The sequence below is a fragment of the Dermacentor andersoni genome, chromosome 2, assembly GCF_023375885.2.
Source record: "Dermacentor andersoni chromosome 2, qqDerAnde1_hic_scaffold, whole genome shotgun sequence".
Taxonomy (NCBI): Eukaryota; Metazoa; Arthropoda; class Arachnida; order Ixodida; family Ixodidae; genus Dermacentor; species Dermacentor andersoni.
In genome coordinates, this window is record NC_092815.1 from 51,248,785 (window position 1) to 51,265,199 (window position 16,415).

The 16,415-nt window shown below is 42.4% G+C and overlaps 2 protein-coding genes across 4 annotated transcripts in view; one reads left to right on the plus strand and one right to left on the minus strand.

Moving 5' to 3' along the window:
- The first annotated feature begins 295 nt into the window (after nt 1-295).
- On the plus strand, nt 296-7,275 carry mRpL10 (mitochondrial ribosomal protein L10). 2 transcript variants are annotated; one of them, XM_050189345.2, is made up of 5 exons: nt 296-373; nt 531-709; nt 1,172-1,306; nt 4,232-4,406; nt 6,986-7,275. In XM_050189345.2, the coding sequence occupies exons 1-5, from the start codon at nt 337-339 to the stop codon at nt 7,225-7,227; spliced, it is 768 nt and encodes a 255-aa protein (XP_050045302.1). In that variant the 5' UTR covers nt 296-336; the 3' UTR covers nt 7,228-7,275. The 2 variants fall into 2 exon arrangements, with proteins under 2 accessions (XP_050045302.1, XP_054933140.1); XM_055077165.1 differs by lacking the exon at nt 296-373 and having other exon boundaries at nt 380-709.
- A 4,742-nt stretch (nt 7,276-12,017) lies between these two features.
- The window catches only part of Mat1 (CDK-activating kinase assembly factor), a 30,223-nt gene continuing 25,825 nt past the window's right edge, over nt 12,018-16,415 (minus strand). For both annotated transcript variants that reach the window (XM_055077164.2, XM_050189343.2), the window contains exons 6-7: nt 13,331-13,568; nt 12,018-12,329 (exon numbers count right to left, since the gene is read on the minus strand). In XM_055077164.2, coding sequence (XP_054933139.1) covers nt 12,105-12,329; nt 13,331-13,568 — 463 coding nt within the window. In that variant the 3' untranslated portion in view covers nt 12,018-12,104. The remainder of the gene's footprint in view (nt 12,330-13,330; nt 13,569-16,415) is intronic.

A 16,415-nucleotide genomic window follows, 5' to 3' on the forward strand; every position in this document is an offset into this window, starting at 1 on the left:
CAACTAGCGGCACTAATAAAGTGATAAAGTGCTTTGTAGTAGGTTACAGCTAGTTTATTTCTAATTATTAAAACAGCAGGGCGCGCTAAAGCCAAACATAGTAATGACAAAGTAGATCTAGCATGCAGAATTTAACATCAAATGGGCTCGTTTAAACGTATGGATCACAAATAATAAACGCTACAAATTGTCCTTGCAATAATAATGAAGTAGCGCGATTACTACAGTACGTGATTATATGCCAGGCAAAAACTAAGCTGTGTGGTTTCGATTTCATTTCGGCGCTTCTTATCAAATAGGTGTGTCCATCACATCGGCATAAACATCAAGGATAAAATGGCCGCGCTCAGAGCAGTTGTGAAGCTCAATCCAAGTAAAAACTTTTCACTCAAATCGCAAGCACACTCTTGTTGCGTGCGAAATTACGGTCAAATAATTCGCACACTCTCATCTAGTATTTATGTATAAAGTGAACACTGATGCCGTTTGTGACGACGAATTTCTGTATGCAGACTACGATTTTCTTGCAGGGATCGCGTGCCCTCTGGTAAGTCAAGTAAGGTACCGGCGCATTCGTGGACGAAATCCAAGGGAACCCCACTTTGAAAAGAAGGCGATTTTGGAAGCATGCAAGCCTATTATACCGCGACGCACCGAGCCGGATTGGGAGAGTTGTTACCTGGCCAAGCGCATTGACGTGGAAAGAGAGGTTAGTTCTTAACAGCGAGCTCTCCTTTTTGGCAAAAACATAAGAGCATAAGTTGTCTCACTTCAGTTGTCGTGAAATGCAGCGCTTGCACCGACGCTACTTAGTCCCACCTGGTAAATTTTTCATGACGCTAACATTTATTGTATTGCGTACTGTTTGCTAGAGAAAAATACGCTGCCTCGCAGTACTTTCATAATTCAATCGGAGCCCCAATCTCGGGCAGGCAAAGTTCTGACTGGTGTTGTAGAAGTCGCGAGACGCTTTTTTCGTTGCTGGGTGCTTTTCTCGTCGCGATGGTATATTGAAGTTTTTGCTAGTACTGCTCCAGGAAGGCACCCGCGACTTCTACAACACCAGTCAGAACCTTGCCCAATTTTGATCCTATAGCACCTTAGACTAGAATGTAACGCATCGTCCTGCCGGGAGAAATTTACGACTGTGTTATTCTTCCTTCATTTTCAGCCGCACCCGTACAATAGAATAAGAGCAAACATTCTTCGAAATGAGCTGCACGAAGCTAAGCTCATTTGCTTCATGCATGAAAACGCGTCCACTAGAGAGGACAGGATAAAAGTACACAACATGCTGTTCAAAAAGGTGAGTGTTATTCTGTTTTTCGTGAATGTTTCAAGCATTGTCATGAGAACTTTGAAATTATGCAATATGTAGCCAGCAGCAAATAGGAAAGCGGTTTCCCCAGCGTAATCCTTTCCTTTGATACGCTGGGAACCTTCAAATTCGCCTTTGATAAAGGGTCGTAGAACTTGCATAACACTGCGGCATAAATAATTCTGAATGTTATGAAGTAAAGCATCAGTATCATTTCAATCTTCAACCATAGCTGCCACTTGAATTATTGCATTTAGCCCGTCTGACAGCGTTGCAACAATTAAAAAAAAATGGCGGTTTCGCAACACTGACTGCTATAGCAAGATTGAGCGTGGCACTTCAACTTCTCGGACGGTGTTAGCGCGTCGTGTAGGGCCTGTAATAACATCGCACAGCTACCACTACACTCAGCAATGTGGAAGTCTGGGCATATTGGTATTCAGTTTTTAAGAACTGGTTCAAGATCACAGAAAACACAGACAAAAAAGGCACACATAACACCACGCTGCGTGTAAAGAACCGCGCCATTAAAGTTACATCACTTTCAGGTTCGAGCAGTGATATTACTTTGCACTTTTAATATTTAATAGTCTGAGAAGATTTAAGCTGAAGATGCATGTACTGTAAAGGTTATGTCTCGTGACATTCGTTTTGAGGCTGCCATTTTTAAAATTCTGAAAAATTGATTTAGTGAGAAACTTAAGACCTGGCAGGAGCAACTTTAGTGATTGAATAGTGTAGCAATATAACCAGCATATAAGGCATGGATAAGCATATAGCATACATACACCTAAATATATGCAGAACTCTATGGCCACGGCAAAAGTTCACCTGTAGTGTTCATACAATTGCAATCGCAGTAAAATGTGAAGCACTTATGGTAGTAATTTAATAGTTATACCTCTAATGATGCGTAATTCTGTGGACTACTGAAGAATCAATGGCCAGTCATGCTAACAAGCAAAATGATATTTAAAAGAAAGCTTTTGCCTATAGTGCTCAGATGTGCACAAGATTGTTTCTCTATATTGTCTTTAATTCGTTTCTCTCAATGTTGCAATGTTATTTTCCTCTTTTTTCATCTTCACATCTATAAGGAGGCTAGCATTTACTCTGCTTAAACTTAAAGCAAATCATACATGCTATAAAAATTTTTTTTCACACAATTTTGTGGTAAAAAATCTACATCATTAAAGGGGATATGCTGCACCTTTTCTTTAAAGATGAGAATGCACTGGAGTGAGGGTGATGCTTTTCCGTGAATGGATTATCGCTAAAATTTCTTAAAAGGACCTAATTATAAGAAAGACATAAAGAGTGCAATGTTTACGTTCCCCATTCCTCCTCAGAACAATGTTTCCTCTTGGCTGGGGCATTGCAGATTAGCAATGCCCTACCTATTGTGCCTTTCTTACTTTTTTTTTTCCCCACAGCGCATTCATGGTAACCTTCAAAGTTGGCATTTGACAAAAGTGTTTGAGCAAGCAAAAAAAGAAGTGGGTAACAGGATGGAATAACTGTTTCCTTGTTTGCTAGAAAATTGGAGGGGTGTGCATGCATGCACAAGGTTTCACACGAGAGTAACTCGTGATCGTGAACAATCTCCCAAAGGCTGGGTATCTATGGGCTGTCATGTAGGTCTGTGACATGGTGAGGAGGCCATAATAGAGGAAGCCTTGAGAGCTACAGGGGAGAATGAGAAATTCTTTATGCAAGATTGTTGGCTCCCTGGTAAATGCAACGTTTGGCTCGCATGGTCATGACAGCATTATCTGCAGGTTGGAAATGTTCTTTTACTGGGTTCAAAAAGTGTTCCTCTGCCCCTTTAATATCAAGAAAATGTGATATTTGTAATGCAAATCTTTGTAGAAAGGTAGGTCACTGCTGATGCAGTGTAGCACACTTGCAACACGAGAAGAAAGGGACCCGATGTTTATTAATCATATCATAAGAAGCCAACATACAATGACACCAAGGACAACATAGGGGCAGTTACTTGTACTTTACTAATTGAATTAAAGAAATGATAAATTAATGGAAATCAAAGTTGATGAAAAAACAACTTGCTTCAGGTGGGGAACGATCCCACGTTTTCACATTACGCATACAATGCTCTACCAATTGAGTTACCGTGGCCCCACCCACTTGCCCTACCTGCGGCAAGTTGTTTTTTCATCCACTTTCATTTCCATTAATTTATCATTTATATAACTCAATTAGTAAAGTACAAGTGATTTCCCCTATGTTGTCCTTGGTGTCATTGTTTGTTGGCTTCTTATGACACTTATAATGCACAGTTTATAGCAGTCAGCTGCTTTTGTGTTGACAGCTCTTGTAACAACCATGTGCAAAAATTGACTGCCAAACAAAGTGGTTTTTGCAACACATTAGATACAGTGATAAAATCTTTTTCTGAAGGAAAATTAGGTGTAGAAAAAGACAGTGAAATACTTTAAAATGAAGCATCACAAACTAGGGCTTGTGTCAGATGGCCAATGGCCGCATAAGCGCGCCCTTCAGTTTGGTACATAATTTTGAGCAGCTCCAAGTGCTGTATTTGAACTGTCCATATGTTGCACAGTGCCATCTGCCATGCAGTAAAGTACTTTCTTCAGTTTCTTCATCATGGAACACAAATTTTATTTACTCCCTAAAAGCTAAATAATCAAAGTTTTACATTTGTAGTTTTTTTTTTCAAAGCAGGCATAAGAATGAGGACTCAGCTGTCCCAAAAGGTCCACTTTTTTATGCTGCTCCTACTCAAAACATGGAGAAAAAGAGATGCCCTAACGTGAACGTACTGGTTTTTCTTGTCTTTTCTTTTTTTTGTGTGCCTAGTGAATTAGTATGTATGAATTGCACTGTTAACACCACCAGTAAGCATGGTATGAAAGCCACGTTTTGTCATTTCAGAACTATTTCCTCAAAGCATACAACAATGAAACAGTACGCCTCGCCATCACTGGAACCAAGTTTGAGTCTGCGATGCCTTTTACGCTATCTCGAAATGCCCTCGTCCTTAGCCCAGAAGCAGACGTGCGAACATTCTTCAAGTTGATGAAGAAGATGCCACAGTTTATACTCCTCGGTGAGTAGTTCACCATGTGCTGCCTTATTGTGCACTATTGGTGTTCAAGGTAGTGTGGCTCACTCGGTGACCGCAAATTTTTATTTTTCAATTTGGCTGACGTTAAAAGTAGAATGAATAGCATGTCATTTGTGGGGGACCCTGATCATGAGAAGAAAATTTACAGAAAAATTGAAATGGGTTGGAGCACATATGGCAAGCATTACCAAGCCCTGACTGGCAGCTTACCGCTAGCCTTGAAAGAAAAAATACAATCATGGCACTCTACTAATACTAACATATGGGGCAGAAACTTAACAAAGAAGCTTAGGAAGAAGTGAAGGACCATGCAGTGAGTGATGGAACAAAAAGTGTTAGGCGTAACTTTAAAGGGTTCCTCACCATGCTGCACAGCAAACTTTGGTTATATGCTGGAAGTTCTTGCGTGTCCTCTAGAGAGAGTTCTGCTGCAAAAATAAGAAATATTTCAGTTCCGCGAACCCATGATTTCAGGAGGCGAGCTTCACTTGCCCCGTCTAGCCTCCGCTAGAGAAATTCCTTGCCTGCATTCTCCCATACTGGAGCACTAGGGTCGAGTGATGCATACATCATGGATCCAGCCTTCACTTTTTTTTTTCCCTCGCTTTTTTGAAGTGCAACGCACTTCTGCTGACGGCATTGCGTGTGAGCTGTTGTGGTTGTCTCGATTTACACAGCGCACGATTTTGCGTGCTGTGCACGAGAGCACCTGACTAGTGGTATAAGTCAATGCTACACAAATGCTGAGGCAGACACAAGCGGATCACAGAGTGTTATCCCACGCTGGAACACAGTAGAAAATGACATAGTTTCGGTGTCTGCACTGGATGCTGCACAACATGGGAACAAGCAGTTGAGATGGAAGTACGTCTTTCTTGCTGTGGTGCGAAGTAAAACAAAAACGGGCAGACGTTCAGTTTGTGTGTTTTATTATTTCTCTAAGCTTTAATTCGTCTATTCAAGCAACATATTACACAAACAACAGATGTTGCCTTGAATAATTCTCGAAGTCACATGTCACCATGAGCGGCGTCACAGCATGAATGTGTGTACCTATGTACACACTAGCATGTGTACGTCACTCTCTGACTTGGAGCGCGGCGGCCGCGAGGAGAAGGGCAAACAGCATTTGGTTTGAAATTTCATATCTTTCCACGCCGCGTAGCGATGCAATACTTTGCAGAAACGATCGTTATCGTGCGTTGTATGTTCGGCGCTTGTCAGCTCAAAATGGCCAGACCTGGTAAGGAGCTCTTTAAGAGACAGGAAGACAGCTGTGCGGATTAGGGAGCAAATGGGGGTAGTCAATATTCTTATTGAGACTAAGAAGAGAAAAAGAAATGAAGTTGGGGGGGGGGGGTGCAGGACATGCAATGCACAGCGCAGATAACCGGCAGCCTGTGTGAAATTACAGTTGAGGATGGCAGAAAATTAGGTGGTGTGACGAAACCAGGAAATTTTCAGGCATAAGGTGGGGCCAGCTGGCGCAAGATGGAGATTACTAAGAGAGGCCTTTGTCCTGCAGTGGAAACAAATAGGCTGATTGTGATGATGATGATTTGCATGGAATTTTTCATGCTAGATTGCTGTATTTCCTTATAAATAACTTCAGCTGCTTATGGATGCAGTGATTCCTTTGCATTATTTTGCTGCTGCTTTCCTCAAGGAAGCAAGTGGTTAACTCAAGTTCATCTGAACTATGTGGTATTCAATATCCATTAAAGGTAGAGCAGGCTACTGACAGCTTTGACACTTGCTTGAATAAGCAGTAGTATTTGTGAGTTACCTTCAGTGGCTGCAAGTAAAACAAAAGACAATATTGTACCAGGTGTTCCCATGCAACTGCAGCTGTTTTGAATACTTCTTAAAGGGACTCTAAAGAGAAACACTTAGCTTAGACTGATGAAGTGTTCTTTTAAAAACTCCATTCTCTTTGATTTTGCGATACGAGGTTGATCACCATCATTGTAAACGAAAGTAAGTCTTCGTTTTTAATTTTCGTGCCAGAAGTCCAGTGCCAGTACATCAGTGTGACGTCACAGATTTCGAAGTATTTTCTCAAACAATTTCCCAATACTTGGGCGGTTGTGTCTCAGCAAATGTGTTGCTAAATTCAGTCCTTGCCTCTGTTAGACTACAATTTCTGTAGATAAGAAATTAACTAGGCCCAAGCGGACACCATCAAAATCCATAACATCATGGTGAGCTGGTGTGGGAATTTTAACTTGACGTTGCCACCCTTCTCTCATTTTATTGTCTTTTTTGACGTATCAAGCTTCCTCACACTGTATGAGTAGGATTTTGGTATCGTAGCTTATTTTTCTCTTTTGCGGCCTTTTAGAGGAGATTGGAGTAGCACATGACGAGCAGTTGTTTACTTAATTATTCTTTTTAAATCAAAAGAAAATTAAATCCTTCCTTAAAACATGATTTATGCTGCAAATGCAGTTGTTTAGCATCTGTGATTTTATCGTCAGGTTAGTACAAGCAAATATTGCTATGTAAAATGTGAGCAGCGTTTCTAAATTTTGCTTTGCAAATTGCTTTTGAAACACACGCAGCTGGCATAGTGCACGGATGTTTCCTCAGTAGAGAAGAACTGCAGTGGTTGAGTGCAGTGCCGAATATTGAGTACCTCCAAGGACAGACATGTGCAATCCTCGCATCAGCAGCGTCGAGGACTCTCCAGATGACTTCTCACCACCAGACTAAGTTATCCCAACTTCTGGCTAGCCATGCCAATCCTGCAAATCCTGGCAACGAAAGTGCAGCCAATGATGATGCCCCAGCCCAGTCTTCGTAAAGCACTTGTGATGCATGTAAAGTTGGTAGTAAAGTTTTATGAAATTTCCAGGTGTTCATTGTGTCTAACTGTGCTGCACTGTGTCTAACTGCATTACCGAAATGTTAACACAGAAAGAAAATAGGAAAAACACATCTGAAATATACAAAATGTTCCCACTTCAATTGCCTATAGCACATGAAAATTTCATTGTTCTACTCATCAGAGATATACACTACAAAATGTTTTCTACCTAGTGGGGAGTGGCTCTTTCTAGTAGGTGCCACAAATATTGCTCAAAACAATTGTTCTCTGGTGGGCCTTCGGTATAAGATGTCTGCCACATGTTGTAGCATGTCGTTGCATGACTACATCACATGTGACCACACATTGTTGCACGAGTACTCATTGTAAGCAAGACCATTAATATCACCAAAAATCTTAAAACATCGCAGCCGGCACAAGAAATCACTCGGCTGTCTACAGGCAGAAACATGCCACCAAATAGATGCTGACAGTCCAGGCTGGCATTGCGGGTTTTTATTGTCTGTATTAAACTCGTATGATCTGGCATCATCCTTGCACTCACTGGTACAGTAGCAACCAGAAAATAATCTTGGGATGCAGCAGAAGCACGACGCCATTGTTCTCATGAAGGCTCAGCTACGGGGTGCCTGCCATATTTGCAATTATCCAGTGCACACCACAGCATGCTCATTAAAAATTGCCTCTGCACTACAAAAAAATTAATAGAGAACAAAAGTCTAGGGTGTCTACTATCAGGGAAAACCTGGAATTTTTAGGGAACTTGTAAGTCTGGAAAACAAGGAAAAAACAACAAAATTTGCACCTTGGTTGCTTTAAATTGGGTATGTTGGTACCTACAGGTGCTTATGGCAAACACAGAGTTATGGTTGAAGAAAGTGATGCTTTCAACCGAACCTACACAATCTGCAAATTATGGTGTCTTGCTTGCTTTGTGGTGTGAGCCTGGCCAGGTGGTTTGAATATGCAAGAAACACAATTCATTTGAATCTGATGGTTCATTCCAACTGACTGACACATTACTGGTAGTAGTACAAAATCATGGCCTGGTGTATGTTGGCAAGCGATTAACCAACATTTTTTTATTGACACCACCAGTGCCAGACTGCCAAGAAATTTTCATGAAAACTATTGGGGAAAATCTGGAAAAAATGAAATTTGAAAATGCCAACATAGCATACACCCTGAAGACTACTACTTAAACTGTTTTAGCTGGTGCAGAAAGTCGGGCATCCACGAGCCTCAATATCATGCAGCACTCAAGGGTAACCGTGACCCATGTTCAATGGTCGTGGTAAAGAGAAATGTCAGATGCAGTGTCTAACTAAAAAAAAGGAAGTCATTTATTTTAATGATAAAAATGTAGTGCCTGGAAAACAAGGAAGTCTACTATTTTTTTCGTGGCACCTTCTAGTATAGTTGCATGTTGTATTCAGATTTGCAAAATGTGTCTGTTGATGTTTATTTTCAAGCATTAAATTCTTGAATAATTCTGAGTGCAAACCGGGTGCCTTTTCTTCATGAAATACTCGCTTTTGTTCTCATTACATATCGTAAGGTGTAATTGTAAAAGGTGTAATGCCACTTTCGGAAGCCTAATATGTTCAATTTTCACAAAGACACAATACATAGCTGCAAAAAGTACTCTACAACTTGCATTGATTACTGATGCAAATAACTGTACTGTATTTTTGCACATGGAACCAGCACCAAATTTCAAAAAGTTCACAGTAAAGTTGGGGTGCAGGTTATATGAGAATTTTGCTTTAAAGGGACACCAAAGGCAAATGTTAAGTCAAGCTAAAGTGATAGATTAGTGCTCCAGAATTTCTAAGGCGCCTTAATAATCTAGAAATTGAGGTAAATGCAGGACATGATTAGAGATTCCCCCGGGACATTCAAGCACTTGGCTGGTGACGAAAGCATTGCTCAGTTAAATTCTGTCACTAGTACTCCACCACTCGTTGCAAAAAACATGCTTGTATTGTATTATAAGAAGAAATAAAGTGCTACTTCTCCAGTTCTATTTCATTTTTAGAAAAAAAGAACTCATTGAAATTACTTCTGACAACGATGCGGGCGGCCGAAAGGTTTGTTTTCACTCGACTCTGCGCCGTTGGGCGTTTCAGTAGTTTCATTATCACGTAGTGCTGCGCTGGTTTTGCTGACTCGCGAAACTATAAATACCAGAGGATTCAACTTAAATGTGATGTCGTGGGATGCTCGAATGGTCTACGCCACTTGACCGAAATGCAGCTGCAGCGGAGAATACACCGCTCTGTCTTGGTTCGGTACCGCCATCTGTCGGGCGCCATTCTGCTCACCGATGGCAGCATGGACGGCAGCAAAGGGTGGTGATGGCGTATGCAACGTCCCCACTCCCTCGTTTATCTGGCGGGAGATTTGAATTTCGAAAGAGGTATTCGGACCCTTCAGATGCAATTTCTTCATAAACTAAATATTTTCTTGGCACGAAACAAACGTTGGGAGGTTTCTGGAAGGTTATTTAAACACTCTACGTCGACTTAGTATTTGCCTTTAGTGTCCCCTTCAAAGTAGGGCTTCACGGCAACACATGCCGCACTGCCGTGAATCCACACCTTAAGGCATGGTTCTCCGCCATTCAAAGTTCCATTCTCTCTTAGGGAACCCCACCCTTTCCCTACCTCTGCGTGTTAAAGCTCCCTTCTCTCTTTCACAGTCGCCCGTTCTCCTCTTTACGGGTCACTATTTTGCATTTAGTAAGCGAATAGCGTACGCGGCGCCGGCAAAATCTTACGTCAACTGTTCCCGCGGCGCACCCTCAGTCCGCCCAAAGTGTCTCATGATACCGGGGCGAGCCAAATCACCGTTGGGATTTTCGGCTTGGTCGCATTTGCTCCATCGCTGTCACCCATGCGAAGGTGCTCCTTAAACGCTGTCATCCACTGCCGGGTGAATGCTAACTGCAAAGTAACCAGATTCACGTCACGTATCACGTGACTGACTCGTCCACGATAACGTCCAGCGTGCGAATCCAGCTTCATCGGCAAGAATGGGGGTACAGAGCTGCTGGCCGAAGATTGGATGTGCACAAGTCGTGCATCTGTAAATGGAGACTGTTGCAAAGATTTGAGCGTTGTTGTAGCAGTCATTTCTGTGGTGTATATTCGCGGATATTTTTGTCCTTTCCGGGCTGCTGTGACTGCGGGTGCGGGTTATACGCAGTGGCAGGTTATACCCGCAAAAATATGGTAATAATCACCGAGCAGTTTAAGAAATGTGTCCAGGGGCAGGCGCTAAATTTTGTACTTTAGGTTCATTTTCATTTTTCTGGTAGGTGCCCCTTGCCATCAGGCTGCATATGCAGTTCTTATCATCCGGTAAGCTGATTAATGTACAAGGCATAATTGCAAGTTATAATAAAAACACGTACACATAGGACAGCATCGCTTGTCCTTTGTGTTGTTCCTTAGTTGTCCTCGCCCACTTGTGTGCTGCTTACAATGAATCACTTCCACATTGCCTGCATCACCACCAATCCTTCTAAAATACAAGTTTTATGCCTTCTTCTGCCCATGTCATGTTTCCAGCGATGCTGAAACAAGTGCTGAGCATCATGTTCCATGGCAGAGAAAAGAGTGTGTCCACATGCATAAGTCTAGATGTTATAGTTGCGAATATACGAACGCATCAATGGTGTCTGTCTGTGTACATGGCAGGCTGTCAAACGTGGGCATGCTTTGACTATTCATGCCTTACAAAGGTCTACTCATCAGCTGTTTTTGTCTGCATTGCACAGAAAGCAGCAAAGTTCTAATTAACTGAAAGCTTAGTTTGAATTAATTGGCTTAAGTGCGCATTAAGTATGCAAAAAAATAAGATTTACACCGCTGATGCAAATATGAATGACCATGAGTTGGCTTCATTCGAGAAAAACTCTTTCATTCAACGTTTACCGTTTTCCTGTCATTTATTTCGGGGGTACAATTACTTTTGTGAGATGCCACACAACTAGAAGAGGGTTCGTTAATGCCTATGGGCAATGGATTTCTTGCAGTTCACAAAGCCAGCGTGCTTGGCAATGAGCCAAGAATGCTGTTGCCCATAGGTGACAACATGTCCGATGTTAATCATGCTAAATCTCGCAAAAATGATTGTATCCTTAAAAATGACCCAAGATATCCTTGAATTCCCAAGATATGCATCCCCAAATTAGGCAACGAAATGCATCAGTGTTCCAGTTAAATTTGTCCTACACAGCTTTAGAAGGCATTCTGTTAAACGTAAATGCAGCAACAGCACATTTTGCCACAATTTTGATGACATTTATCCCAAAACTGGTGCTAACTTCAAAATTTGTTCCAACTGGACATGTCGTACAAGCTCTCCTGCTCCAGTTCACAGATTGCCATGTGCCCAGATGTGACTAGTCAGAAATTACTAACATTTGTTAATTAGCTACGGATTTAGATTTCTCATGCCAGTAATGCCAGCCTCTTCAAATGAGTGGGATTGTGTGAACGCTAAAATTTGTTTAGAAAAAGAATGAAATCACCAACCATGCACAAGTACAACATTCCTTCCTACTTACTCAGTGCATTTGCACCTTTCCACCTGCACTTACTGTATACTCTGATAGTTTGCAGCTTAATAATTTATTTCCCTTTCAATAACAACTGCAGTCCTTTTTATTCACCAGAATGAAGTATTGAAGTGATATGAAGCGCATGCCTAACTAGTGAGATAAAATTTACCTATGCAAACATGCACAGTGCAAGCAAAGCTTTAATCACAGGGAATAATTTATTGCTCCTTATTTTACAAAATGTGCATGGATATTAGACGAAGACAGCTGGACGCACACCGAGCAGTCATGAAACTTCTTCAGCCACCTTGAAATGGAGACCACAGAATGCATCTTGCAGTGCCCTCTGGCAAGCTAGCCCTGCCAGGAATCCTCCAGCCTCCTCAGCTTCCACTGTGGCTCGCACGTGGTTTGTGTAGCCTAAAGGTGAAAGCGACTCCAAGCTTGGGGCTGCTGGCCCGCACAGGTCCAGCGTGGGAGCAGTGTACTTGTAGAGTGGGCCTTCAACAACCTACAAAAATAGCGTGGTCCAACTTAGTCACCATCTTATGGCTATGGCAGTGTTTTCGAGCACAGTTGCGTAGGAACCTTTGGTCCCACACAGTTTCCTAGAAAACTTACTAGAGGGAACCCTGACACTAGTGTCAAAGGAAGCTGCAAGCATGGTGATCGAGCAAGCATGGGAATAGTAGCTAGTACATGCATTTGCACAAACTTCGTCCTTCTGGCTTCAAACGGCTTTGTGGCTTCGCAAACTTATGATTTTGAACAACATATTGTGTTACAATTGCCGCAATTCTGATTATGTACGTGCGCAGTGATTAATTGCTTTGTTGTTTAAAACACTACGAGTGCTTGGAAATTTAGAAAGATAAAGCGCAGTAAATAATGTCACAATAACGCTTGAAGCCATAAGCACAAAGATTAGACAGATCCCTTGTACTAACAACCACCATTCTCAGGGTAGTAAAACGATCACAGCGCCTGACTTCCCTAATTTAATTTTGTAGGAAGCTATGTTGGGTCTCACCAAGAATGTTTCCAAGCCTTGTAAGTAAGCAACCAAATAGTATTGATCTCCAGCTCTGACAGTGGCACTGCCATCGATGCAACATTCTAGGTAGGATCAAGTGGCAAATCTGTTTCCAGGTTCGCACTGTAGTAACAAGTGGGGAACTAACCTTTGATGTGCTGTCGCTATATTTTCCCTTCTTAACCCTAAAACGATTTTTGCCATACATATTTACAATTAAACAACCCTGGCCTCTGTTGTGCAGACACGCTAACATACAGTCCACAAGTATTTCACATGACAGTAGTCTTTAACAAAAGTGAAAGGTGCCACGTTGCAGCAATCGTAATGAACATCACAGTATGATGACACAGCATTCATAACGTGCAGGTATATTATGGTGCTTGTGGCAGCTAATTGGAGTTGCAAGCCACAAATACACAAACATTAAGGTTACAGTAAAAAAATCAAAGGGGAAAAAGAAACAGTAAAGAAGAAACCTTTGGTATGGGAAGGAAAGCCTCCTTATGCCGGAACTTTATGCCAGTGGAGAACTCTGCCGTGACTGGCTTTGGAGGTAGTGGCTTTGGACCTGCCACCTGTCGCAGCTTGTCTCCGTGGCTGGCTAGGATCTTATTGGCTGGCAAATCCGAGAACATGAGGTCGTCGATAAGCGACTCCTTCTGCTTTAGCTTCTCGCGCTGTGCCGCTTTCTCCACTTCAGCCAGCTGGTCACGTCTGTGGACATCGAAGTCAACAGTTACACACCCATGCAAAATAATGCACGAATTTGCAAAGCAATACATATGCTCAAAGAAGTTGTTAGACCACAGCATTCATGGAAGAAATAAAACAAAAAAACTGTGCAGCCTCACTGCATGGGCATGCAGCCTGGATTCAAACATATTTGTTTGTCACCCTGCACTTCTGTGTCAGGCTGTGCATAGTGGGCACCTTGAGTTCTGAGTGAAAGCTGGGAGTCAGGATATCTCGCCTTTTGTGCCTTCCGTGTTCCAGAACTTCAGGCAGGGAATGTGTTTCTCCTAAAAAGTGGTTGTTGAAGAAAAGTGTTTCTCCTAAAAGTGGTTGTTGAAGGTTGTTAAAAAGTGGCTGTTGAAGAAAGTTCTATACAAGAAAATAGAGCATTAGGTGTATTTTAGATAGAACAGCGTCAAAGAGAACTCAAAATTGGCCAGAATTTGATTTCAGTTTATGGCCATAAGGCACACTGTGATGCTACTGGCCCATGCCATTTCAGAGCATCTTTCGGAGCAGCCAAAAATGCATTTCGGAGCAGTAAAATGGACTTTTGGAGCAGGTGTATGAAAGCAATTGTGAACTATATTATATGGGGCTTTTACAGTGGACAAGCCATGTGAAAGCAGTAAGTGGTCACTGGTTCATCAACTAAATCCAAGCACCTTTCACCCAAGAGGCAATGATGAAGCTTATTAAAGCCCAGGACCAGACCTCAAATCCTGGCAGTCCAGAGGGCCCGCGAGAGGGCCGTCAGGTTTCACCTGAGGATCCCCAAGCGGGCCCTAGCCACGTGACGTTGAATTTACTTGCATCTATTGTGGACTGAATAAAGTTGTTTCACTCACTCACACACACCAAAAATGACCCCCCCCCCACACACACACTTTCCACCCTTTTATCACGGTCATTGCTATGGACTAGGATGAAGTGGTGGTGTCTTAATATGTACTTAAATAGCACTTCAGTGGCTTAGAAAAGCACGGAAGCACTTTGACATGCTACCTGCAAAATTCAGAAGCATTTTGAGAACCTTCAGCGTCATCTCACTAATATAAATGTATCCCATAAGACGAAGCACTCTGTGAAAAAAAAAAAGGCCACCAGTGGTATTAAAAATTTACTTATTTTGCCCTGTGCTGATGCTTCACCAATATAATAGAAATACTGCGATAGTCGACATTGTGTGTGACCAATATGTACGTGACCTCTGACTGTGTAACGCTGTCAGATTAGGCTGTGATGCATGAATTCAGTTTGGAGCTTTCTGCCTACGAGTGAGCTTTCGTCATTCTCAGAATGCCCAATAAGCGCAAAAACAAACTTCACGAACGCGTTTGTGGTAGTTGCCGGCACGTTGCCTACAGACCCAAACTCGGATTCCGGCCAACAGTCTAGCCCATGATGTCACACCCATTCACCAAAGTGGTTTACTGGTTTGAACATACTGAAGGCTACCTTGCTGCGATGACCTGTCGCCCGCCACCACATCAGCTGGCATTAAAATTTTTTCATGGCCGTACAATACAGCAAGGCTTAGCTAGCAGTGCTTCATTGGTATCCAGTGGCGAAAGTTGCTGTTTGGTGCCGAGTCGACCACAATCATAGCAGCATCCGTACGTCGTTAATTGCCATGCCAAGAAATGTGGAGGATGTGCGATAAATTGAATAGCAGAAAAATTGTTCACAGCCTCCATGCATCAGCCAATGTAAGCGTTATGTTCGAGAAATTGAGCGAAAAGCCTTTGAAACTTTGGTCACCGCTCAACTTCGGCCAGCGTGATTGCTTGCTGCTGCCTGAAAAGCAAGGCTGTCCCGTTACCTAAGCAACTCGCATGTGTCATTGTGGGAAGTATTGAATACAAAAAATATCCCACAGAAGAAACAGCACTACAATACAGGCTTAATGGAGAGGCTCGGCCCATTCCACCGTATAGCTAATGCAGCCGCTGGTCCATGCCATGTCACTTTTGACACTGCGGTAAAATGGTACTTCAGGACTCAGTTCTGTTTTGAAAGCCTGAGCAAGCTTTTCTGTGCAGATTTCTCATATACTACTGTAACACAACAGCACATGGCAGGGATCGCCTCTCACCACAGTTTGGCGCAATTGGCACAGTGGTAGCATCACTGGGCACGTGTTAAGGCGCAGTATGCGGCAGAGGTTCTTTAAGAGCTGCAGTGGCAATCAAGCTAGACAAGTGATGCAATAAAATGCTAACCATTACTCATGCTTGCAGCATCTGGTCTGTGAATACCTTCACCATAGCATGCACAGCGCTTTCAAAGACTTTTGGTGACATGCAAGCATGTATTAAAATTCTGTGGCACAGCAGTGCTTTTTTTTTTGCTATACAGTAAAACCACATTAAACCATACCCGATTAAACAGTAGTTTCGTTTTAAAAGTAGTAAAGACAAATCCCCAACTCAGCAGCTATTAACATAATGTGTTTTGTATCCGCATTAACCGTACCAGTTTATTGCGTACGTATCGGTTAACACATAGTGTTTCCACTTTTCGTCGTGCAAACATGGCGGTGCGTTGTCTCTATCAGGCGGCCCGGTAGAACAAGTGGTACAGCCTTCCCACCAACGTCGCTACTACCACTTGTCTGTCTTTGTTCACAGAACTTGTAACCGACCATTTTGTTAAATGATTATTTCTCACGATGTTGTTGCTATTTTATAAAAATCCACCACTTATGTAATGCCCCAGCAGGGGACTTTTAAGGTAATAAACTGAACTGAACTGAAGCCTCAGAGATCGGAACAACAGCCTCCAAGAGCCCTGTGTGTTTGCGTGCGAAGCCACATCAACATCAACATC